This window comes from Brachypodium distachyon, chromosome 5, assembly GCF_000005505.3.
Source record: "Brachypodium distachyon strain Bd21 chromosome 5, Brachypodium_distachyon_v3.0, whole genome shotgun sequence".
Taxonomy (NCBI): domain Eukaryota; kingdom Viridiplantae; phylum Streptophyta; class Magnoliopsida; order Poales; family Poaceae; genus Brachypodium; species Brachypodium distachyon.
The window spans coordinates 13,090,249-13,114,583 of record NC_016135.3 but is presented as its reverse complement, the minus strand read 5'-3'; the positions used below and the strand labels follow the sequence as shown (position 1 = coordinate 13,114,583).

Sequence of the window (24,335 nt, the reverse complement as noted above, 5' to 3'; positions counted from 1 at the left end):
CATGAATATTAATCCATGTTCGTACTTGTGACTCTAATCATCATGCTCATGAAATCTTCTTTTTAATCTTTGTGCAAATAGCGAGTAAAAATGGCAAACAGGGAGGAATCATACGTACGATAAGGCTGCTACATTTAGCAAGGGACAGCTCTTCCCTACAACTCTACCTGCAAGAATGTATGCCGATGCTATCTCTGCATGCACGAAATACATCCCCATGAGACATTACTGGAGCAAAACCAGAATAATAAAGTTTAGACATGTATAACTAATAACAAACATTAAGGAAGTATTATCAGGTAAGACTTGATTATTATTTTCAAGATAGAAATACACAGATTCTACAACCGTTATGGCGGCCAGACTAACAACAAAAATCTAGTATGATCTAACAGATGACTTGTTTTACCAGTAAACAGTCCATACATCTACTTAAGAAGAGTGCATACATTTGTAACTGCTCACTGGTCGATAGTATAATCATACAGCTGATCACATTAAGAACAGGGGATGTGTCCGATGTTGCAATGATGACGATACAACATGTGATACTTTATGTGATCGATACGATCTGATGTGGCCTGCAGTGACCTCTCATCTTTTGAGAGGGCCCATTTAAATTGGTTTTCTTTTCCTGAGAGAGATCTCTGTGCCCTAAAAGAATCGGGAACTGTGTACGACCTCTTTCTCTCCGGACTCAAAGTATAAGGAATAAAGTGACCCTCTACGCCCATATGCTGTGTTATGTGTGTATGCATGTCATGGCAAACGATTTTAGCATCCGTCACAGAAATTACTAGGAGCAGCAGTAGGCCAGCAGCACATAAAACACGACTCAAAAAAGTATAGCACATAAAACAGCCACATGGTGTTCAGCAAAGCTGGGCTTTTCAGCATTCCTGCTCCCCTGAAAGCAGACTGCATTACTAGGCACGGGATTGACGAGTTCATTCATCAGGTTCAGGCCAGTTCTCAAGTTTCAGTGTCGAGATATACCTACAAGCTAAGCTAGAATGCAGAGAATAAAATATATAGTACTGTTAATGTAACTATCTGTCATGTGCTGATATGTAAACTGTGCTAATGACATTCAAGTTCAAGCAATTAACCGCCATATTAAGTAGGATTCCTCCAAGTTGTGTTCAAAGTGGTTTGCAGAATTGCAGTATACCGTACCACTACGAGCAGATTTAACTGTCAGGGAAAAGCCAAAGCATGTAACAAAGCAAGGTTAACAGCATCATTGACCGGTCATTACTGCGTGTATTTGCATCAAAAGTCGTGCCCAGCGATGGTTCTTTATAGGGATACGAACGGAGAAAAGGGATCGGCTAATAACAGAGGATCAGAAATGGCTTCCCGTTCACGCCACTTTCCCAATAGATTTCCCATATTCACCAATCATCACACCCCTCTAAATTTCACCGACGGGGTTGAAAAATTATAATTGCATTACATCCATCAGACTGGAATTAATGTTTCTTTCCCCTTCCCAAAGTACACATGCAAGAAGCAAGAGAAGTTAATTTATTACTCCCTCCGATCCATGATAAGTATCTTGGATTTAGTACAAAGTTATACTAAATCCAAGACACTTATTATTGATCAGAGGGAGTAACTTTTTGTTGATGGCATTGATGAAGGGCAGTATAGGACCAAAATGACTAAAAGTGCATTGAAATTGTAGAAGGACAGGTATTTTGAAAACAGTAGGAGGAGCTAAAAGGACATATATTTTGAAACGAATGGGGTAATTAATAGTGATAACTTCTCCTAAACCCCCATGCCACTCCTGAAGAGAGCAAGATTTCACCTTCTTTCTAGGATTCTGGCATTGAAGCGTTAGCTAGCACTATGTATGCAGTATGCACAGCATGATCTGTTCAAACTAATCTGAGGTAGTGGTCACAGTCAAAGAAATCTTTGGTCACATATGACCCAAAAGGGAAGCAAAAGGCCAAGCCCTAATCATCACAAAGCCATTTGCCCCAAAAGGAGCGCTTCAAGGAGAAAAGTATATACGCAGTTTGAGAACTCAAGCAGGGATCGAGAAGAGCAAATGCTGCAAAAGAATTCACAAAGACGAAAGCAGAAAAGAAACCCTAATCACTGCATTCCCTTCTTTTGATCCTTTCTTTCCTTTTCTTTTTCTTTCTCTAGCTACTTAATAGAAGCAGCAGTTAGGTTGCTGTTTAGATCTTTCATGGCAAAGGGGAAGTGTGGTGTGCTGAGGAATTAAACAAATACTAAGCACTGTGTTATTGCAGGCAGCTTTTTAAAGTGGAGCTAGAGTGGATGCCGAAAAAGTGCATAAGTGGCATTATCTGCACAAAAGCTTCCGCATTTTAGTATCCCTGACGCTCCTGGTAATGGGAGCAGAAGCTGCAGCAGAGCCACTATACTGCCACTCCAAGGTGATGGAAAAAGTGACGCTTGTGGCTCTGCCAGTGCAATTACGTAAAATTATATAAGGTAGGTAGTATTGCTGTCCCTCTTCTTTTCGCCCCTAAGAGGATATATACAGAACTACTTGATATATTGAGATAAGAACATAATACAAATGTGAAGTTGGTGAAGAGAGTACCTAAAATCAAATTTAGATCGTCTTGGAGCCGCATAGGTTTGCTCATGACAACTGCTTCCAGCCCACCACTTTGTGCTTGGAGTTCCATTTTGTTCATGTACCTTCTTTTCATTCCAGGCAGAACCTGCTTGAAAAGTAAACAAAGACAGCTGCATATGAGCAAGAACCTGCTTGAAAAGTAAAAGCCAACCAGATGGATGTATTCGGCACGCAAAGGAAACGGAATATTCATCGCCATTTAGCTATACAACAGAAGCAGATAGGAGGGCGATGATACTTACAGAAAGGTACAATTGGGCTAAATGTTTGAGCCTTCACTGTGTGCCATACTAGGTTGGGCTCAGGAGATAAACAACAGAGCTCTTCTCGTTGACAGAAAGCTCTTCACAGAAAGCCATGATGCAGGTCCACAGCTAATACTTGCATTAACACTTTTAATGAGTTTTACAATTCTAAATTGCTTCACAGCACCAGGAGTCGATAGAAAACCTTGAAAAGAAGTATGTTGAATTGATCACCTAAAGTGATATTGGATTTCAAATAGTGGCTGATATATATGAAAATAAGATATTGTTTCCAATGGTTATATTTATCTTTACAAATTGGAACAGGGAAAATCAACACCCACACAAACCATTATTGCAGAAATTACAGAATCGTGCACAATAACTACAACTCAAGTCACAAGAACAACGCATAAGCCAGCAATTGCAATGGCTATGACAAAACTTGACAGTAAGTGCAAAGGACATGTCTAGATAGCAGCGAAGTACTCCTTGCTGCCCTTAGGGTCAGGCTTCATCGACTTTTCCCCAGGTTTCCAACCTGCTGGGCAAACCTCATCTGGGTTTTCTTGGACATATTGCAGGGCCTGCCATTGAAGAAAAATGTCGATCAGATTATACAAAGCTCGCATGTCCTTTTCTATTAAAACTTGCAAGTTGCATTCATTAATAGCCAGTAGGGACAATCTTTGTTGTGGTGAACACTAGCTCAATGTTAAATAACTAAAAGTAACGAGTTCTCATGTATCCTGACTGGTACTATCAGAATTGAAGGACCATGAAAATGCACATTTAAGAAAGATGTTTCTTTCTCTTGTTATTCTACCTGAAGGGTTCTCAAGGTCTCATCCACACTGCGGCCAATACCGAGGTTGTTAATAGTAGAGTGCTGAATCACACCCTCCTTGTCAATGATGAATAATCCTCTCAGAGCAATTCCCTAGTAAAATAACATTGAGGACTCTCATGAAATTTCATAACACACAAGGAAAGGCATAATGAAAGCAAAATACCGAGCAGAATGAGCAGGTCATAAGTAACCAGCAGGTGGTCAAGAAACAAAACAGCAGTATACCTGATCAGGAATCAACACACCAAAAGACTTTGAGATTGATTTCGTGACATCAGAAACCAGTGGGTATTTCAGATCACCAAGCCCGCCAGATTTCCTCTCTGTCTGCACCCATGCAAGATGGGAAAACTGCAAGCAGAGAGCATTCGAGGTGTCAAGTTACGAGACACTAATGAATAGTAGGTTGCGGTTACTTATACTTCACAGAATAATAACAGTGAACCATAACTGTAAGGCTACAAAGTGAGATGCTTAATGCAAAAGGGAACTGGGTGTCGACTTGGCGTGCACCCATGTGTGCACCCAGCCAGCCACCTGCTTTCGAGCCCCCTTCTCTGGGGTGTGTTCTGGGTTGTTTCTTCTTTGTTAAAAAAACACAGGGGCTAGTCCCTGTTGGTCGAGTTTTAGGTTTGAGAAAGAAAAAAAAGATGCTTAATGTAAAAGCAGAAGAAACAAGACAGTAGCATACTGCCTGCAAACCAGCCAGTGGTTAAAACTTAAGTAAACAGGTTTTCTGGATATGAGTTAGGGTAATAAGTTGAGTATAACACTGCATTTTCTTGGCAAGGATAGGGGAATATAAATATGTTATCCCTACATCATTCACAAAGGAGAGGTGATCATATTTAACACATGGAAACAAAAATTCTACCTCCATTTTCTCAAGTTTATACAGAGCATCACTTTACTTTTGTATTCGAATGTGGCATAATTGACGTCACATTCTTGCATTAAAAAATATAACAAAGCTCCAACATTATGCCACTGCAATAGTGCAATGTTAGCTCTTATGCTCCAAACTTCCCTGAATTTCATTTTCACATTAAAGAAAAAACTAGGCCTGGGGCGGGGGGGGGGTGGGACCCCTGGATATCGTTTGAAAGAACAAGACCTTCTGACACAAGCCTAGAAAATCACCGAACCTCATGCCCCACCCATACACAATGCCACCGCGGCACCACGTGAGATCAAAGCCGGCCTTAGACCTGTGCTTTGGTATGGGACAGACGAGGGATTTTTTTAACCCTCCGGCCTGAAATTCTCTCCCAAGGGGAATCGAACCCAGGACCAAAGGGGTGCTACTAGAGCCTCTAGCCATTACGCTAGAAGCTCGTTTGCCGTTTTCACATTAAGAAAAAACAGAATATTCATTGACACAAAGAAAAACAACATGTTACAGTTAATATCACCATTATGAGATCAAGTCAGGTCAGAGCTAGGCAAATAGTTTCAAGACAACAGCTACATGCGCAGATGGTATAGGAGGCCTGTTATCCCAATAACAATAAAGAAATGGAACAAGTAATGAGCAATACTTGTTCACAAACACATTTGTGCAATGGGTGGTACATATAATGAGTAATGAGCATACCACACTATCAACTGAAACACCAAGAATTTCGGTATTTATCTTCTCGAACTCCTCGTGTCTGTCGCTGAAAGCAGTAATTTCTGCAAAGTTTGTATGTCTGCATTTTAGAATGCCAAACCGAAAAAAAAAAGAATGGCACGTGAAGCATAAGATGGCTAACGCACCAGTTGGGCAGACGAATGTGAAGTCCAGGGGGTAGAAGAAAAGAATCACATACTTCTTCCCAATGTAATCAGATAGCTTGACCTGTATGTGACAACCACCAATAACAATATCATCACACACATCACGAACCAAATATACAGTTCAGCATTAATGAAGCGCACAGATGGATGAAGCATCCATGTCTACACTATCAATTGAGGGGACCACGGTTTCGCTCGTACAAACAATTTTGTACTAAAGGTGAATCAGCGAGCTTGCACAATGCAGTTGGTTATTGCCATACGTTGATAAACTCCTGGTCGAACACGGCTTCCGCGTCGAAGTCAGGGGCCTTGTTCCCCACCAGCGGCAGGCTATCCTGCCCACACAAAGACGCATTCGCGCATGAAAATCAAACTCACGGCAATCACCATCGCTAACTAAATACCTAATCAAAGCGCAACGAACCTCGCCTCCGGCGCGGGCGACGAAGTTGCGGGCCCTGGCCGTTCTCGAGGCGGCGAGGCGGGAGGGCCTCGCGGCGCCTCCGACGAAGGCGCGGGGAAACGACAGGAACTGCGGCGCCGCGGTTGGTTTCGGCGATGCAACAAGCGCGGCGGCCGGGGACACGGTTGAGGCGGAGAACGCGCACGCCATGGCCGTGGTTGTCAGGCGGGGAACAGCGGTGGAGGGGATTGGGGTGAGCAGATAGATAGGGTTTGCGAATTTGAAGAGGCCGTTTAAACGGGGGACGTGTCACTCCGCCAGTGGCTCGCCTGAGTGCCACGTGAACTGGGCAGGAAATCCCACAAATTTCTTTGGATTTGTTTGGATGTAGATATCATGAGGCATTGATAGGGAGAATGAATGTCAATACTTTTGTTTGTATGTTTTGATATTCGGAACCCAGACATGATATTGAGGTTGAATTCTAAATCCTGTTTGGATGGTCAAAGTGATGCATTGGAACTATACGATGATTACATTGTTCTGTACGTATGGCAAATGTGTATATGTGTAACCTTTCAACAATACAAAATTCTGCACAGCAGCCACGACATTGTAGTAATTCTGACCAGAAGCAAATAATTTTTTTAAACATGGACATGTACTAGAATCTGACATGCAAAATCCACCAAAGTGAACACAATAGCATAATATGAAGTTCCAGACTTAACCATTTTCACACAATACAAACTCTCACACAGATTAGATAGTCTCATACGAAGTAAATAGTCTCATACGAAGCACAAACTTTCAAACCCCATCAGCCAACATCAGCAAAAGCCATTCCTTCCTCTCGTCCATGGAGAGATCCATAAGCGCTCGAAATTTGCGTTCACTCTGGATTAGCCTCGAATAGGATCTCAGCTTGTCAGGACCAGACAACCTAGGTATCATATTAAGTGCAGCAAGTATCTCACTAGTAGGAGGACCCTGAGGAATTGTTAATGGCTCGGTTGTCTTCAAGGCATCATTGAATGATGTCTTCATCTCTCCAACCATGCACAACAGTGCCACGCTGCCTCTTTGGTGCTGGCTCAACAATACCTGAAGACATAGCATTTTCTTGTGGTGTTGGATCAACCTCGGTCTCACTACCAGTCCTAGCACCCTCACCATTGGCCTTGTCTTCTGAGTATACGATACAAATCTCATGCCAGTTGTAGATAACTTTGTTCTTGTATATAGCTGCTTTTTCATTAGCCTACAAACGGAAAAGAAAATAAAGTTCCATTGCTATGTTTGAAAAAAATACAGAATGAGCAAATGGCATGTGACGTACATCCACATATTTGTCTCAGACCTCATCACTATCCATAAGCAGCACCTTATTTTCCCAATCCCAACCAAATCCACTTGAGCAAGAATTTTGCTAAGAATGTCATAATGCTTGTCAAAAGTTTTGCACCTTGATACAATTTTCTCCTTCGTGACATCCACTCCACACTTCTCACGTACATCTTTTATGGCGTTATTGTACACATGTGCCTTCCATCCATTTTGGGCATGATCACCATTGTTGTGATGCTCAACAAGCACGTCCAACAATGCATGGTCCATCTCAGGAGTCCATTGCACATAATTTCTACTGAACTTCTTTCCTCCCGCTTCAGCCATGGAGCTAAAATTAAAGAAAAGCAAGTACAATAGCCACACAAATTATATTAAAACATCACAAGTACAACAGCCACACAAATTATATTACTTTGTTCGTCCTCATGATGCATCTACAAAATATCACCATCAACTAGCTAGAACACAATATCCAAAAGCCTATTCGAGCTAGCTAGTACAAAATATACAATGTTGCTACCTAACTCATGCATCCTACTCCGCCTCTAATTCCGCATGGGCCACTTGGTAATCAGCAAACATGCCATCAGCTAATTGGTTCCTGAAGTTAGTCCATTCGTTCGTGACTTGAACAGTTCTAATGTAACCAGTATCATCTACATGATTGATTGGCTGAGCTGCTATTTCAGCATCCACTTCAAGAAGCAGCAAGTCATCCATCACACGTTGCCTATCCCTTGCAAAGTTGTGCAACACACAACAAGCACTTATAATTCGGATCTGCAACAATATTTCATTCCAAGTAAGCATTTTTATTTTAGTTAGCCTTTAGTCAACACCATATGGACATATATGTTACCTGGTCCTTTATGTCAAAAAAACTCGGAGAACGTAAGATAGCCCATTTTGCCTGGTGGGCTGGATCTCCAATATTGAGCCCGAATGCCACAGATGAATATCTAGGCTAGCCAAACACCTTAAATCTTGGCATTTGGTCCTTTTGCAATGCCAATGTCTACATCCAAACAAGGTGTTTGGTCTATCCTATCAGTTTTCGGCCTGTAAAGTTGCCATATGCGGAGTGGACCCAAGCCTTAAGGCCTTTTTCTCGGCTGGTATTTTTCGAAAAGCTGCCCTCCTCAAATTTTCTGGAGAAACAACGTTTGAAATTTTGCTAGATTTTCAAATTAGTGAGCCAGGAAGCTGGGGGAAAACAGTTCCTAGAGAAGCCCGTCCAGACAAAATGGAGGGGCCTAATACATGTCCATCTCGAGCATGGCTTCTTCGGTTCTCCAGCCGCTAAGAGCCTCGAGATGAGGAGAAATAGCGTGGGGATCATGTAACCGCCACACCTGTCGTTTTGCTTCTCGACTCGGCTGACCGAGATTGCCGCCCCTAGATCTGGTCATTCTCGTAGCTGGCGGGGCTTTACAAAACCCGACGTGGAAATCCCAAGCCCAGGCCTGGCCCAAAGCCCGGAAAAATGTCCTTTGTCATATTAAAATAATCATTTTTTAGAATTAAAATGATTATTTATACCTATTTTTAGAAGAAAGATTGGTTTCTATTCATTTTGGCTTTTTCGGGCTTTTGGATGAGAAAACAAGGCTCGGCCCGGCTCGGGACATCGGGCTTCAGTCCGGGACGTCCGGGCCGGGCCACTCATGTCCAGGTCTAGTTGCACCTCCACTTCTCCAAGTCAGCCGCAGCTGTGGGGAGCTTTTGAAACGTCTAATAAAGTGATGTAAGAAAACTATACAAGAATAAAAATATTATATTTTTGTTTTGTTGGAAGAGAAGAAAATGAAAGAGAAGAGGAACTGGCTGTAAGCTAGTAGCTAGTTGCAGCACGGATATTTCTCCATTCTAAATATAAAATGTTTTAGCTTTGTTCTAAAGTCAAATTTCTTAAAATTTGACTAAAATTATATAAATTTTTACCAACATTTATGACTCCAAATTAGTTCATTAAACTGGTCATGATATATCATCATAATATACTTATTTGATATTATAAATATTAGTATATTTTCTTATAACTTGGTCAAAATTAAAAATGTTGAATTAGAACAACGCTAGGCCATCTTTTCGGAACGTAGTTACTAAATCGCATGAAGAACAATAAGCTAATTCTACTCATGGGGGGGAGATTTATTTGCACTAATTTTCATCCACCCCAATGTGACGTGCGTGTGGAACAAAGGAATTTCACAGCACAAGGATCCTGCGAGGATTTGTTTTTTCTTCCTCTATGGTGTCCTTTGAATTGTGGAGTTAGCTATCAAATTATACTCCTTCAGATTTATAATAAGTGTCTCACATTTATTACGTACTAAATTTGAGACACTTAATATGGATTGGAGTGAGTACTTGGGATTCTTTCTTTCCTTCACTTTTAGGCCCTTTTTGGATCAAAGGAATTCTGGAGGAAATAGAGGGTTCTAACCCTAAGGAATAGTGACCAAAGGAATTTCATAGGACAGAAAGTTTTCCTCCAAATCTTGTACTCATGGGAATTTTTCTTTGAAAACTTCAATGCAGTTTCTCTCTATCTCTCTCCTCTCTATCCTGTTATGAAATTCAAACTACAGGAATGTGTAGTAGAAGTTGTTTGATTCCACCACATGAAAAATGCAGGATTTGCTTAATGAATTATGTGCTAGTTGTCATAGAGACAGAGAAAAATTTCCATTAGGTCGAACCTCATGAAAACTTGAATTGCATGCAAACTAGTCCGTAGAAATTTCTCCTATGGTTTAAATCTGCAAATCAAACAAGGTATAAAGGAAAAGTTACTTAGGAATAGAACCCTGTGAAATTCTTTGAACCAAAGAGACCTTGTGTAGCACCAAAATACTTTTTCATGTAGTTCCTGTGTTTTTTTTATTCCTATAGTATTCAACATGTCATGCCATTTCAATTCTATTTTTTTCCATTCCTATGTTTTTGAACTCTTGTGATCCGAAGAAGCTCTTGCTTTTTGCTAGCGGCACCGGCGGTCAAGATTCCAGTCACTCGCCCTCTTCTTTGACATCCAGCCCCTCAGAAAAATAATATCGTTGCATACCCACTCCTCTGTCGGCTTCCCTCCACATACGACATACCTATCCGAAGTGGTAACTCGCAAACGCTACCAGTTTCGAATTTGTTTTTGCTCAATTGGACCCACTGGCAACGTTTTTGACAAAAATGACTCCCTCCCGAACGAAATGACAGAAGTGGCCAGGGGGAATGCGCGGAAGGCGCCACGTCGCGGCTTCCTCCGATGGCATTGGCGGAAAGGACTTATGTCCAATTGTTATTGGTGGAAAGGACTTAAGTCTAGATTGATTCTCCTTTCCATTCTCATTTTATACTTACCAGTTCTGAAATTTGTAAAATTTATTTGGACATCCAAATGAACTCCAATCGTTATGAAATTTTTAGGATAAATTTAGAATGGTGTTATCCACCTACATTAAAAGTTTCAATTATTTTGGAGCAAGTTTGAAACTCCAAAATTTATTTGAATTCAATACTTGTTTAATTCAAATAGGGTTCTTCTCCTAAAGTTGCATGCGTAGGCTTTCTGCTAATGCAATTGGACCTAAATCATTTCCGCCAATGCAATTGGACGCCAGGCTACTTTTGACAATTATTTTTGGAGTGAGCCAGTTTTATCAAGCCAGTTTTATGAAAAACGTTGGCCAGTCAATTGAGCAAAAAATTCACCAATTTCCCAGTGCCTCGTTTTCTTCTCTCCTCGTGCTTTTTCTCCCTTAAAACCCCTCGCCGCCGACGGCCTCGCCGGAACCCTAGTCTCGTAAACTTAACTGGGTCGATCGTCGGCGAGGCGGTCGGTACCAGGGTCTCTACGCTACGCGCGTCGTGATCGCCGTATCGGTGGTGCCGCAGCCATCCCGCCGGAGACCATGTCGGGAGGTGGCCGGCCACAGGTGGCACGGAAGGTCGTGCAGTCGGTGCAGAGGCGCGTCCCTCTCGCGCCGAGGCTCCCGCCCATCGCCGTCCCCAGCGAATACCACCGGTTCCCCGTGCCGTTGCCTTCCGCCGCCGCGGCAGCAGCATCCCGGGGCAGCGTTCGCGGCGATATCGAGGAGGGGATCGTCACCACGAAGCCTGTGCGTTGCCGCTTCCACCTTACCGAGGAGCTTCATTAATGCGGATTTGCTTGTTTATTTGGGGAGGTTTTGGTTCTGATTTAGTGAGGTCTTTGCAGTTTGAGCTGTCATTTGGCGGAACATTTTATATTCCTCCGTCCAACAAAGAAGAATGTCTCAAATTTGTCTAAATTTGAATGCATCTATACACTAAGTCATGTCTAAATACATCCAAATTTTGACAAAGTTGAGACATTTTTGTTGGACGGGACTGAGGGAGTACAAGTTTTTGTCAGCTTCCTTCCGTTTTTGTCCTGCGGTTTGGTGTCTAGGATTAACGTGTTGGTTACGGTGGAAATTCGGCAGCTTGTTACCTTTGCTGATTAATTTAGGGAAGCTTAAAAAGCACCACTGGTATGAAGCTCTCATCCCATTGGAAAGCATGGCGTCCATTTAGCTGTCTGATACCGTTTGCAACGTAGAGTAATTTGTGTAATGTACATTGCTGGCTCGCGAGGAGATTTGGGACGTGCTTGGGATTGTCGGTAAGGTTTGGGTGGCAAATGCTACAGATTATGTTCCTAATCCTTCTCAGCCAATTGTGAGTTGCTTTGTACCGTTTTGAGAATTGAGACAGTACCAGAGGCAGATGTGGTACTTCGTTAGGTCAATTCGGATGCGCATTCAGTATTCTCCCACTTCGTCGCCTACAGATAGGAGGGCAAAGTCATCATGAACTGTATCTATGTGCAGCCTAGAAGCTGTAGTTCATTTACTCATCTTCAGTGCAGTTCCGTAGAAACATCAGTTCTATTTGGTGCTAATGCTATAGGGGTCACTTTGGAGCACCGTGTTTAGCACATGTAGTAAATTCTCGCAGAAATATATATCTTTTTTTCTAAATGTATGATCATTGCTATGTTGAAGCTCCACAAATATACGTAGTTACAATAGCTTTTAGAGACATTCTATTTCTTTGATGAAGTGGAATTGCAAGTTCAGATTATTGGCAGCTATGCTATCATGCTATGATCACCGTTCATTTAACTGCGGCTATACCTGACACTGGTGCTAACTGCACAAGGTTGTTCTTGGATCTTTGGATTGTATTATGATCTTATGGATTGCTGTTCATTTTCTTCCAACTGATTGTTTGTGTGTTGATTAGAGTAGTTCATAAACAAAACATTTATGTGGTTCTTGCCTTAGGTGTCATTTTAATTTACCATACAATTACTGCAGTGGCTATGTGCATCACATGATGCAGAGGCTAGGAGGATGGTCCTCCCACTGCAAAAACAAACAAACTTACTGCATGCTTGAGATCTGTTGATGTTGCTTATGATGATAGACGGATAACTGAATAACACATTTCCTTTATTTGCAGCTAAAAAGAAAGGCTCCATGTCAAAAAAGTGATGCTGCTGAGTTAACTAGAAGGGTAATGACCAGCCCTGGGTTTACAGAAGGACTTGGCAGTCCACTTACGACTCCAGTCTCTGGAAAAGCTTCTAGGACATACAAGTCAAAGGCTAAATGCAGCAAATCTGGACCTCAGACCCCTATCTCAAATGCTGGCGAGTAGAATTTCTCGTTCTATGATATCAACATAATTAGTTTCTCAATTTTTTTTTATTGTTCCCTCACCAAGTCTCTAATGGTCGACTGCATGCACCTTTGTGTTTTGCAGGTTCACCTGGCAACCCACTCACTCCTGCTGGTTCTTGCCGCTATGACAATTCACTAGGTTCGTCTCATCTCAAAAGTACCGTAATTCTGCTTAACTTGACTATTATAATTTGGCATTATAGTACTGTTTAGAGTTGCTTACATCATCTTGTTTGATACTACAAATTATTTCTTTTACTCACGATTCTTTATGTGATGTTTGTTCAGGACTGTTGACCAAAAAGTTCATTAATTTGCTCAGGCAGGCTGAAGATGGCATCATAGATTTGAATGACGCTGCAGAGACGTTGGATGTATGGATTTTGTTTGCTCATTAAAGTTAGCATTTCTTTAGTTCCTTTTCATACAAGTCAAACATGGTTTCTAACAACTCAGGTTCGAAAAAGGCGCATCTATGACATCACAAATGTCCTTGAAGGAATTGGGCTGATAGAGAAGAAGATTAAGAACACAATCCATTGGAAGTAATCTTTTCTTCTCTTTTTCTATTAAACATGTAGTGATGTATTCATGTACTTATGGTGCAAAATGCTAAGCTCTCAACTCTGCAGAGGTTTAGATGGCTCGGGAAGTAACTCAGATAATGTAGTTTCAGTTCTACAGGTATGTATCGCTCCAGTTTCTATTGTTTTTAGTCATGTTGAAATTATGACATCCATGGGAAATGTATCTGAACGTGGAAATGGAAATACTTAAATCTAAGCAGCCTTTGTTGTAACTTTCTTGCAGACAGAAGTTGAAAACCTTAATCTCCAGGAGGAAGTATTGGATGAACATATAAGGTTGGTAGCTACTGGAGGTTGCAAAATTATTAACCATAATTTTGTCATGTTGCCACCTTGGAATAAAATTGTGGTATGATCTGGAAATAATTATACTTGCAGTGAAATGCGTGAAAAGATAAGGGAATTCATTGAAGAGGAAAGCAATCAGAGGTAGACTATACTTCTTCCATGTTTGGTTTTTCGACTTACTAGCATGTCCATGTATGATCATGTACTTATCCATTTTCTGTAATTCATATTTTTAGGTGGCTGTACCTTACCGAGGATGACATCAAGGGATTACCCTGCTTTCAGGTTTGTTTATTTTACGATGAAATGCAATATCTTCTTTTCCAAAATAAGTTCGCTCTATTTCTGGTATTCTGAGTTTGCTCAACACCTACTGTATTACTCCCTCCATCTCATAATAAGTGACTCAAATTTGTTCAAATATGGATGTAGCTATACCTAAAAAGTGTCTAGATACATGTAATAGAAAGTCACTTAATATGGGACGGAGGGAGTAATCTGTATTGGAAAAATTCATGTTATTTCTTTTTAACCAAGTAACTATGCTGCGAGCTCATATGGTCTTTGCCATTCTGCAGAATGGAACATTAATCGCAATAAAAGCACCTGATGGTACTACACTGGAAGTACCAGATCCTGACGAGGTAATCAAATAAATAATGAGGTTTCCATGTACACTTCATTGGCTGTTTATTTATTATTAATTAATTCATGAGTTATTATGTTCATCTGTTCTGTAAGCAGGCTGGTGATTATATCAAAAGGAGATATCGAATAGTAATAAGGAGTACAAGGGGTTCAATCGATCTTTACTTGGTTAGGTAATGTTTCAGTCTTCTCTTAATGCTTGTGTGGTAAAACTTGCAAGGTTAATTGTCTGATTGATATTCTTATTATATTATTAGCAAATTTGATGAGAAAATAGAGGAGCTGGTTGATGTTGCAACACCTCCAAGGCAAGCAGGTCTGGCAACACCTACTTCCATGAAGGGCTTCAGAGCAATAGAAGCTGGACAAAGCAGCGGAGCAAAGGACATGTCGCCAAATATTCAGTATATCCACAAAACTCCAGATCTAAATGCTCAAGATTTTGGAGGGGCGACGATCACTCCAGAAGTTGATGTAAGTTAGATTGCAATGATACGGGTTTTACTTTTCATACAAATAAATTCTCATGAAATGTGAGGAAGTTCATAATCACACACATCTTCTTTTTTACGGGGACATGATCACATCATTGAACTGAAAAGAACATCCAATTTAAACTTTCTTCACTTTATCAGAAATTATTCACACGTCCATCAACCTTAATGCTGCATGAGGTGCATCATACTCTTGAATAGTTAATATTTGTATTAAACAGTCAACTTTCTGATAGCGATAACATAATTTACCTCCTTTGTATTTTTTTCCCATCTACTGATATGATAGTGACTCAAATTCCCAATGTCTCATAAACCTACTACACCTCTGCAGACTGATGCCGATTACTGGATTCTTACTGATGGTGATGATGTTAGCATTACTGATATGTGGAAAACAGCATGTATCCTTTAAGAAATGCATTTCATCGTCATCATGCTTAAAATCTCGTACTAAAGATAGAGCAGGTGCAACCTGAACTTTGATGTACTTAACATGGTAAATAGCAGAAGTGCAGTGGGATCAGTTCTTAGCTAAAGAGGTGACTACTACCCCATGCGCACTCAAGCAACAGCCAGCACTTGCGGGTAAACCTACAGTTGTACGTCCCACCCATGGATAACCAAGGAGATATCTTGGAACGACCAAATTCTTTTTGGGGAAAGCAAATGTTCTTCTTGGTACTCTTTGGAGGCTGGTGTTTTCTATCAAATTCTGCATCCTTTCTTGGAAAAGGAAGGACGACATGACAGTGGTCAAGATATACAGCCGGAGATTGGCATTTTGTTGAGGTCTGGCCATATGTGTTCAGTAACGTTTTGCTTCGCCGTGCCTTCATAGTTTCAGTACGCCCTTTGAGTTAGGCATATGTATGTTAAGGCGCTGCTGTTTTGCTTCATCGAGCGACATTTTGCCAACTTAAGTTAACCCCTGGGAAGGTCTTGCTGGTATCTGGTTCTCCCTTGAAATGACGCCACGAAAGTGTAAATATTCTGCAACATGTCACATGTGTACAAAAGGTAATGCATTATGAACTTATATATGACCTATGTTGAGTAACTTGTGAAAATCTCAGGCGGAAGATTGTACTACTACTACAAGGCATGTCGCCATGCCTCCTGGTTTCCTCACTTGCTGGCAGCAGATCCTAGCTAAAACTAGATATATTTGCCATGACTGCACTATTAACCTCTGAGACATTGCATTTACTAATTATTCCGTGCCATTTTGAAAGAGCGGCAGCAAACTTACAAGTAGCCAAAACCATAGTTAGCCAGATTTACACTATTATACCATCTACACGTAGAAGATTTACACTAATTAAGTACACAAGCCAAAACCAGAGCAAGAGCACATCGATGGAAGTGCCTGTACTTCACCGGTGCATCAGTCGCCCCCCTTCCTGATCTTCCCTATCCAGTTGGCCACGACCGGCGTCAGCGCCACCGTGGGCGGGAACCTGATCGGAGATGCCGCCTTGTGCGCTGCGTAGGCCAGCGCGAACGTCCCGACCTTCCCCCCGGTCTCGTCCGTGACGATACCAACCTGTAATTACAAGATATACAAGACCGATTGTAATTCCTAAACACTGCAGCATCACGAAATCTGGACTCGAAGCTTGGGAACGGGTCTAGCTCGATGGATCTCACCTTGGTGAGCAGCTGCTGGACGTCGACGCCGGCGTTGATGAGGAGGTAGCAGGCGGTGAAGGAGATGAGGGAGAGCGTGATGGAGGTGGCCAGGTACGCGCCGCCGTACTTGGCCAGGAGTTCCTTGGCTTGGTCGGTCCTCGACTTCGTCTTCCCCCCTTCCCCTTCCTCCTCCTCCTTGGAGCTGAATATCTGAAGCGACCACGCCACGCAATCAATAATTCAGCTCACAATCAAGTGCTTCAGAAAAGTAATTACTCTTGACTTAAGGAGTTAAGGTGTCGCCGCTTGCTTACTTTCCAGAGGCCGACCTCCAGGCCGTACTTCTCGGTGATCTCCTCGGCCGTCTTGGCAGTCTCCTCCTTGGTGTCTTGGACGGCGGAGAGGGGGCGGAGCGGCTGCCGGAGAGGGAGAGGCCGAGAGGCGAGGAGCTGATGCGGCGGCTGCCTCCTGGGCTGCAGCAACCGGTGGCGGTACCTGGCCGTGCCCGTGGGCGCGGAGAGGTTGGCAAGGAGGAGAGCTGATGCCGCGGCCATGGACGGAGCGCAGATGATTGGATGGAGTGGGAAGGGCAGCAAGCAGAGCGTGGACGACCGGGGAAGAGGTGGGGACAAGGAGGCAGGCGGAAAAGATAGGAACCGGGGCCGGCTGGCCGCTGGCGGTAAGTTATTCTCGGCTGATGTTTGTGGTGGACGGATGAGGTCGATCGAGATGGGCCTCGGGCTTTCTGGGCTGATGTGCTGGATGCCCATCGAGGAAAACGTGAGGTGGATGCAGGTGACAAGTAGCCCATCGCTGTGCCATTGAGTACGTACGGACTACGTGTACCGAGTCTCGGAGTCTACTTCTCTCTCGTGTGTGTTTACACGTCGTGACTCGCAAAACAGGTTTAAACGGGGAAGCGGTCAGGTGCAGCACCGACACCGAGCAGGCGATTAGGCTTTATATTTATTTGAGAAAGGCAGTCAAGTTGTCATCAGGAGAATGAAGAGTACAGGCCCATTCATAAAATTCGACTATTAATTGACTTTTATTTTGAAATTTACTACTCCCTCCAATCCATATTAGTTGTCTAAATATTACATGTATCTAAACATTTTTTATACATAGATACATTCATATTTCGACAAGAATACAATTAATATGGATCGGAGGAAGTAACATGGAAGAAAGAGAAATAAAAGAGATAAAGAACAAACTCTTGCTAAAAGTCAACTTTTTTTATCATCGGATATCATCACATTTAATGCTGACAAATCAATTAGTCATTTTAAATACATAACCTGCCACGTGTTAACTTTTACCATGATAAAGAACTAAAAGTGACTCTAGCATTGTGGATGTCCTAAGTTGTATTCAAGTGCAAGATGACCCTAAGAGCATCTTCAATAAGTTCTCTAAAATCATCCATTCCTTAAAATAGCTGCTCTCATTCCCTAAAATAGCCCAAAATTTGTTCTAATAGGTTTCCTGTCTCATTTCCTATCCCTAAAATTTTAGAGAACTTCCTTATTTTCTCTCTCCTCTTCCATAGATGCAGGGAACGAGAAGGCCATTCCCTAAAATCTATGAAGCGCATGCGGGAACAAAACCGTCGCCCTTCATCATGATTCCGGGCCGACACGTCTGCAGCGCCTCCCGCGCCGCCGCCCAGGCTCGCCGCCGGCCATGTCCAGACGCCGGCAAAGCCTCCCCGCGCCTCCGCCGCCCCCTCCCGAGCCCATCCCTCATTGAATCGGGTCTCGGCGAGGACCCTATCGCACCCACATCTGCCGTCGGCTGCGAGCTCGCTCCGGCGTCGATTCGGCCGGAGCGGGACACAATTTGGCCAGCGCGGCTGTCCAGAGCTCCGCCTCGACCTGTTGGATGCCGAACCTGGTCCAAGCTGCCTCCTCGTGTCGTTTTCCGGCCGCATCAGGCGCACGGCCTTGCGGCGATGTCGCGCGGGCAGGCAAGCGGTGGGGCAGCGCGCGGCGGCTGGGCGTCGGCAGAGCTACGAGGTTAGCAGGAGCGGGACCACGTCGAGATTTGGGGGAGGAAGGAGAGAGGAGAAAAATAGTAATGTGACACTGACATGCAGGTCCCACTTGTCATTCAGAGGAAAGAAAAGAAATAGGGAATGGAGTATAGGCAACCTGTTGGAGAAGAAGCAAAAAAAATTCTCAAAATTTCTCAATCTCTTGTCTCTCCTGTTCCTAGAACGAGTTTTAGGGAACCAAATATAGGGAACTTCTTGAAGATGCTCTAACAAGTCTAGAGCCGCCCCCAAAATTGAAGCGTACTCTCTCCGTTTCATAATTTTTGTTGAAATATTACATGTATCTAGACACTTTGTGGGAATAGATACATCCATTTTTTGACAAATTTGAGACAAGAATTATAAAACGGATGGAGTAGATGTTAATAGCTTTTTCTATAAATTTGATGAAACTGTAAAAGGTTTGATTTAAGACAGAAATCATATGCCTACACTTGCTATGAAAACGGTGGATTGGTAGATTAGGGGCTTTGATGACTGAAGAAGTTCCCGTGTGTAGTAACGACGGTGGATCAGAATCTGCTGCGGCGGGCAGAGCGAGGGTGATAAACCTTTTTTTCTTTGTAAGCAATTGATTAATTAACTTCGATATATTACGAACTGTTGATCATATTTGACATTTTCATCTATAGTTTTGATCAACATCTTTGCAATTCCTCTATCGACACCACAAATTACGCAGCTACTGAAGAACATCATTTCTCCATACTATTGTCTCGAGCATGCACGCGAAGTTACTTTGCTAGCTAGTCAAGCCTTATTCCTTGCTTCCTTTCGGTGCCAGATGTACGTGCCAGATCCTGCAGGTAACCCCGTCAGTCCTGCAGGCTGGGCAAGGTGTAATCTGCAGAAAATACACTTGAGATAGTTAACCAATATATCTCTGGCGCCTATATCTCTGGTCAAGAACACGCATAACCATGAACCAAATCAGTTGGGTCATATCGCGCGGGCCGTATAAGTACGTACCGCCGCACTTGTAGCCGATGGGGCGGTTGGCGATGTTGCAGCGCTTGGGGATGGTGATGGCCACCTCTACCTTGACACCGAAGCGCTTCAAGGTGTTGGACAGCAGCACGGCGCAGAGGCACTCGGTGCTGTGCCCCCAGATGTCCACCACCGCCGCGCAGCAGCTTTTCGACGGCGAGGCCTCCGGGTCCTTGGCCGCCGTCAGGCACGGAGCCAGCTTCAGGGCCATCTGGTCCGCTGGAGTCGCGCCGCACTCGCCCGCGCCCTCCACCAGCCGCGCCGCCGCGGCCAAGGCAAGGACCAGCGCCAACACGGAGAGGCACCTCATTGTTAATTGAGAGCTTGTTGTGGCCTGGATTACGAGTTACGATTGAGCTGTGTGTGCGCACTCGGTGGCTAAACAGCTTGTGCTCAGCTGCCGCTTATATAGTGCCGGCCGGCCGGGTACGTGTGCCGGCTGCTGAGCATGCAAGGAGCAAGAACCTTGTGAATGGACAGAGGACAGTAGGACACTTGGTGTGTCCCAGATGCATCATCCATTGAAATTGTTGTGTTAGTGAAAACTAAATCAGCGGCGTCCGCCCCCCCCCCCGGTTGCCACGATAAAAGTGTGACACATTTCTCCTAGCGTGTGGCAACCTATCGTTCATGCACACCCCTTATGTGATGACATAAAAGATACGTAGGTGATTATACCGCTTGTGAACACAAAACTGCCTCATGCGTAATCCCTCTAGATGGAAGTGAGCTGACAGCCCGAAAGTCCAGCTCAGGCAGAGTGCCAGACTGTTGATCTCGTCTCAGTCCAATGGCTGAACTGATTATTTGAGAGGTGAGGAGAAGAAGAAAACCCGGACTCTTGCCTCCTCGGAGGAGGAAGAGAATAGGAAATAGAAAGAGCAAATTTCACAGAACCACACGTTTTGATGCAGACTTCTTGACGAGTTCCCATTTTTGCTAATTTGTCCGCAAAACCACACGTTTTGTGTCCAATTGTCTCACATCACCCAAAACAACGGTTTAACCGCATTTGACGGTATTTCTTACATGTGGGTCCTGCATGTCAGGCGTTACATCTTTTTCATTGAGTCCCTCACCTTTTCTTTTCTTTTTCTCATCCTCTCTTCTTCTTCTACGGTTGATTTGAACCCGCCTTAATGTTCCTCTTCTGACCGCCGCCATAAATTTGGCCATTTTAGAAACAAATTCAACAACAATAATCTAAATTTGCACATAGAACAACCAAGTCCAGCCTAATTAAACTAATTTGGCCCAAATTTGCACAATCATAAACCAAATTCGCACACACGGCAACCAAATCGGAGTCACGTGGCAGTAGGCAGCGGAGTTAGCTTTCTTCTTCTCCAACCCTCGCGTGCTGCAGGTAGCAACCAAAGGTGGAGTGCCAGCACTGGGCTTCGTGCCGGTGCCGCCGAACGGGTCGCTGATGCCCAGGCGGCAGGCGCAGGCCCGGACCACGTACTGCAGCAGCGAGCATGGGTAGCCTCCTCCATTGATCCTTCTCCATCCGAGCTCCCCTTGTGGCAGTCTTCTTCCTCTCCTCCTCCTGCTCCGCCCTGTGCTGCTGCTGATCAAGAGGAGGGCCGCTGGGGCGGCAGCCAGAGTAGGGTCGCGAGGGCACCGGCCAGAGGAGGGTCGCGAGGGCAGCGTAGCCAGCGGCCAGAGGATGGCGCGGGGTCGGCAGCCATGGTCGAGGTTGGGGCGGGCGGCGGTCAGAGGAGGAACATGAAGGCGGGGTCAAATCAATAGTGAACATGAAGGCGGTGTGGGCGGGAGGCGAGGCGCAGGCGAATCAGGGGGCTGCCGGCTTTGTAGAAGAAGAAGAGGGGACGAGGAAAAAAAGAAAAAGGCGAGGGGCACAATGAAAAAGTGGTGACGCCTGACATGCAGGACCCATATGTAAGAAATACCGTTAAATGCGTTTAAATCGTAGTTTTGGATGATGTGAGACAATTGGACACAAAACGTGTGGTTTTGCGAACAAATTAGCAAAAGTGGGGGCTCGTTGAGAAGCCTGCCTCAAAACCTGTGGTTTTGAAATTTACTCAAAGAGAAATTATGTCTAGATTGGTGGCTTCATGTTAATATTCACCAATCTTGTTTGTTGGAGGTTCAAACATGGTTGTATTGGCTCCAAACTTGATGAATTCGTTCTCAGTGCACTTCGATTTGGTTTGAGGGTCATGTGGTTAAAGCACCGGCTTAGAGAGTGGTTTCGTCAGATCTGCTTGCTAAAATTTAAGACGTGTGTAATCTTGAGGTATTGTTAGCTCGCTTGAGGGTTCAAACAATGCGGGATTGGGACACAAGTTTGACAACATGCTCAGTACTCCTAGTACTACGTATTTGCCAAGTTTCAAGCGATTGGCAGTAATCTGAAAACCGAAGTGGACAAAAACGGTTTTTCTCTCTTTGGTTGATTTTAAGTTATATCTTATTGGTAATGTTATGATGGTTGTTGTTGATGGTGATAGCAAGTTTGTAACTTGTAATGATGTTGTTTTGACCTTCTAGAAGTTTTTTAGTAGACTTCATGGTATCAATTTTGCTAACAGTGAAAGTTTTTGTGGACCGGTCAGCCCTGTGGTTTTTTCTCCTCACTTTAAGGAGGATTTTTTACGGACATTTTGAGGAGGTTTTCCACATTTGTCTTTGCATCTTGTGTTTGTTCTATTGGTTACTTGTTGGTTGCAGCTAACTACAAGTTAGGTGAGTTATGTTATGGATGTTTACCATGTCGATAAACTGATTTGTCGCTTTGTTGCTGTCCAGTCACCTACACCCTGATGTTTGAGGATTGGCAAACTGCTTCTGCCCTCCTGGATGCAAAACTGTTGATTCACTGCATGACGCACTTGAGGGGTAAAACACCTTGCTTGGGCGGATCGATCAGCTTTCTGGATTAATTCGTTGCCAACACCCCCTTTATTTCCTGTTAAGACATTTTTAAGTCAATTTAATTTACTAAAATGTTTTATAAAATAGAAGACTCAAAGTAGTAGTACTACTTGAAAAATTTCTTCACATAGGTAAATGCAACCCCGATCCAATACCAATTATTATTGAGTATGTGTCAAATAGTCTTAAAATTATAAAAATGCATATTAGGATCTTAATGTTATGTTAAGTTGGTCACGATAGGTTTTAAGTTGGTTTGGCGTGTTTGACCCTCCTAGGTGACGCACTGACCCGTTACAGTCATTTTGCTGTAAAAAACAAAGGTTTATTATTATCCTGAGAATGCTGCTCTCAAGAGTCGAGATACAAGTAGTGAGTGATACACAGTATCTCTAGCGGCAGCACGCCTCCAGATCACGGAGTCCCCACGTCATGGAACCCATTTTATTGTACATGATGAGCAACGCTCAGCTGCATCCAGAGACCGGCCGGCCGCGCATGAAGTGTCTGGAGGTCGCTCATGGCAGTGTGTAAGCTGCAAAACAAGTTCACACACGCATAATGAGAGCAAGAACACACAATTAAACCAGGACACGATATCAGGCAACCGTTTTTGCTTGATTTACCTCCGCACTTGTAGCCGACGGGGCGGTCAACGAGGTTGCAGCGCTTGGGGATGGTGATGGCGGCCTCCGGCTTGATCCCGGCGCTCCTGGCGGTGTTGGAGAGCATGACGGCGCAAAGGCACTTCGGGCTCTGCTTCCCGATGGTGTGCACCGCCGTGCAGCACCCGCTGGACGGCGCCGACGCGGGGTCCTGCCCCGCCGACGCGCACGGCGCCAGCTTCAGCGCCATCCTGTCCGCCGGCGTCGCCCCGCACTCGCCCGCCGCGTCCGCGCCTCGTGCCGCGAGCCCCGCTGCCGCGGCAACGACAAGCAGAGCGAGAACAAAGAGACCCCTCATCTTCATCATCTTGGACGCTTCGATCACTAAGTACGTTGTAGTAATTTGCTACTCGTGTTTGCGTCGATTCAGCTCGTAAGTTGATGCCTGCTTCATGGCCGGAGCTGCTTCTTATATAGTGCTCCCGGAGCTCACGATGGCAGCGCGGCCGGCATGGGTGGAGCGAGCACTAGCGCTGCGCAAACCGGCGCGTGTTGTGTCAATCGGCACCGCACGCCACGTCCAATTGGGGTCGCGCAAGCTCGACCGCGCATGGAGATGCTAGTGGGGTAGTTGGCGCATACCTGAAGTTTGCATACGTGCCGCGGTGCCGGCTCCCTAGGCTTTTGAATGCCGCGGCAGGGAGCTTTGCGGTAGTTGAAGGAAGGTCACGGTGGCTCGCATGCTCGGGGAGCATGATGATTAACTAAGAACTAGCTAAAACATTGTGAATGCGGCTCTGATGATCTGGGTTCTTCAGTGGATGCGGCACTTCGATTTGATTTATGGTTGAAAGCGGCTGCTTGCTGCAATCATGCAGTGCGCGGACAAAACAAGTGTTCATTGCCGGTGCGGCCGTGTCGGTGGGTTTGTTTTCTACATTTCTATGTTTTCTTTGTCTGTAAAATTTACGAAATTTGCGGGTTTGTTTCAGTAATGCTACACGTACAGGCAACTTACGGAATGTTACGGGCTGAGTAGGAAAAAAGTACTATGTGGCGTTGAAGTAAAAGAAAAACGAAAAAACGAAAAAAAATGGCAGTTCCGCTGGCAACTCTCCTGCCCCAGTAATGCTACACGTACAGGCAACTTACGGAATGTTACGGGCTGAGTAGAAAAAA

General features: G+C 44.1%; 5 protein-coding genes across 6 annotated transcripts; 1 reads left to right on the top strand and 4 right to left on the bottom strand.

The window, feature by feature from the left end:
• Positions 1 to 3,113: 3,113 nt before the first annotated feature.
• Positions 3,114 to 6,175, bottom strand: LOC100842398 (2-Cys peroxiredoxin BAS1, chloroplastic). Its single transcript, XM_003579667.4, has 7 exons — positions 5,925 to 6,175; positions 5,761 to 5,835; positions 5,477 to 5,558; positions 5,313 to 5,392; positions 3,944 to 4,069; positions 3,695 to 3,808; positions 3,114 to 3,455 (listed from the first exon to the last, which is right to left on the bottom strand). The coding sequence occupies exons 1-7, from the start codon at positions 6,111 to 6,113 to the stop codon at positions 3,339 to 3,341; spliced, it is 783 nt and encodes a 260-aa protein (XP_003579715.1). The 5' UTR covers positions 6,114 to 6,175; the 3' UTR covers positions 3,114 to 3,338.
• Positions 6,176 to 10,959: 4,784 nt separating this feature from the next.
• On the top strand, positions 10,960 to 16,222 carry LOC100830591 (transcription factor E2FA). Of its 2 annotated transcripts, none has more exons than XM_003581169.4 (14): positions 10,960 to 11,371; positions 12,738 to 12,927; positions 13,041 to 13,097; positions 13,247 to 13,332; positions 13,415 to 13,503; positions 13,591 to 13,642; positions 13,769 to 13,821; positions 13,924 to 13,974; positions 14,070 to 14,118; positions 14,412 to 14,477; positions 14,578 to 14,654; positions 14,739 to 14,955; positions 15,310 to 15,379; positions 15,483 to 16,222. In XM_003581169.4, the coding sequence occupies exons 1-14, from the start codon at positions 11,165 to 11,167 to the stop codon at positions 15,596 to 15,598; spliced, it is 1,380 nt and encodes a 459-aa protein (XP_003581217.1). In that variant the 5' UTR covers positions 10,960 to 11,164; the 3' UTR covers positions 15,599 to 16,222. The 2 variants fall into 2 exon arrangements, with proteins under 2 accessions (XP_003581217.1, XP_010239888.1); XM_010241586.3 differs by having other exon boundaries at positions 15,486 to 15,617.
• LOC100830285 lies at positions 16,154 to 17,287 on the bottom strand. The gene is made up of 3 exons (XM_003581168.4): positions 16,922 to 17,287; positions 16,626 to 16,817; positions 16,154 to 16,521 (listed from the first exon to the last, which is right to left on the bottom strand). The coding sequence occupies exons 1-3, from the start codon at positions 17,159 to 17,161 to the stop codon at positions 16,363 to 16,365; spliced, it is 591 nt and encodes a 196-aa protein (XP_003581216.1). The 5' UTR covers positions 17,162 to 17,287; the 3' UTR covers positions 16,154 to 16,362.
• A 1,940-nt stretch (positions 17,288 to 19,227) lies between these two features.
• On the bottom strand, positions 19,228 to 20,043 carry LOC100842090 (non-specific lipid transfer protein GPI-anchored 1). The gene is made up of 2 exons (XM_003579666.4): positions 19,633 to 20,043; positions 19,228 to 19,507 (listed from the first exon to the last, which is right to left on the bottom strand). The coding sequence occupies exons 1-2, from the start codon at positions 19,958 to 19,960 to the stop codon at positions 19,479 to 19,481; spliced, it is 357 nt and encodes a 118-aa protein (XP_003579714.1). The 5' UTR covers positions 19,961 to 20,043; the 3' UTR covers positions 19,228 to 19,478.
• A 2,811-nt stretch (positions 20,044 to 22,854) lies between these two features.
• On the bottom strand, positions 22,855 to 23,623 carry LOC100841792 (non-specific lipid-transfer protein). Its single transcript, XM_003579665.4, has 2 exons — positions 23,178 to 23,623; positions 22,855 to 23,086 (listed from the first exon to the last, which is right to left on the bottom strand). The coding sequence occupies exons 1-2, from the start codon at positions 23,521 to 23,523 to the stop codon at positions 23,070 to 23,072; spliced, it is 363 nt and encodes a 120-aa protein (XP_003579713.1). The 5' UTR covers positions 23,524 to 23,623; the 3' UTR covers positions 22,855 to 23,069.
• Between the last annotated feature and the right edge of the window lie 712 nt (positions 23,624 to 24,335).

Coding starts and splice junctions, on each gene's coding strand:
- LOC100841792 (XM_003579665.4), bottom strand. CDS start 23,523: ATGATGAAGATGAGGGGTCTCTTTGTTCTCGCTCTGCTTGTCGTTGCC.
- LOC100842398 (XM_003579667.4), bottom strand. CDS start 6,113: ATGGCGTGCGCGTTCTCCGCCTCAACCGTGTCCCCGGCCGCCGCGCTT. Junction 4,070..5,312: donor GTGTTTCAGTTGATAGTGTG/GTATGCTCATTA, acceptor CTCTGCTTGCAG/TTTTCCCATCTTGCATGGGT. Junction 3,456..3,694: donor AGACCTTGAGAACCCTTCAG/GTAGAATAACAA, acceptor CTTCAATGGCAG/GCCCTGCAATATGTCCAAGA.
- LOC100830285 (XM_003581168.4), bottom strand. CDS start 17,161: ATGGCCGCGGCATCAGCTCTCCTCCTTGCCAACCTCTCCGCGCCCACG. Junction 16,818..16,921: donor TGGAGGTCGGCCTCTGGAAA/GTAAGCAAGCGG, acceptor TGGTCGCTTCAG/ATATTCAGCTCCAAGGAGGA. Junction 16,522..16,625: donor TCCAGCAGCTGCTCACCAAG/GTGAGATCCATC, acceptor TTGTAATTACAG/GTTGGTATCGTCACGGACGA.
- LOC100830591 (XM_003581169.4), top strand. CDS start 11,165: ATGTCGGGAGGTGGCCGGCCACAGGTGGCACGGAAGGTCGTGCAGTCG. Junction 12,928..13,040: donor GACCCCTATCTCAAATGCTG/GCGAGTAGAATT, acceptor TGTGTTTTGCAG/GTTCACCTGGCAACCCACTC. Junction 13,504..13,590: donor AAGAACACAATCCATTGGAA/GTAATCTTTTCT, acceptor TCAACTCTGCAG/AGGTTTAGATGGCTCGGGAA.
- LOC100842090 (XM_003579666.4), bottom strand. CDS start 19,960: ATGAGGTGCCTCTCCGTGTTGGCGCTGGTCCTTGCCTTGGCCGCGGCG. Junction 19,508..19,632: donor CATCGGCTACAAGTGCGGCG/GTACGTACTTAT, acceptor TATTTTCTGCAG/ATTACACCTTGCCCAGCCTG.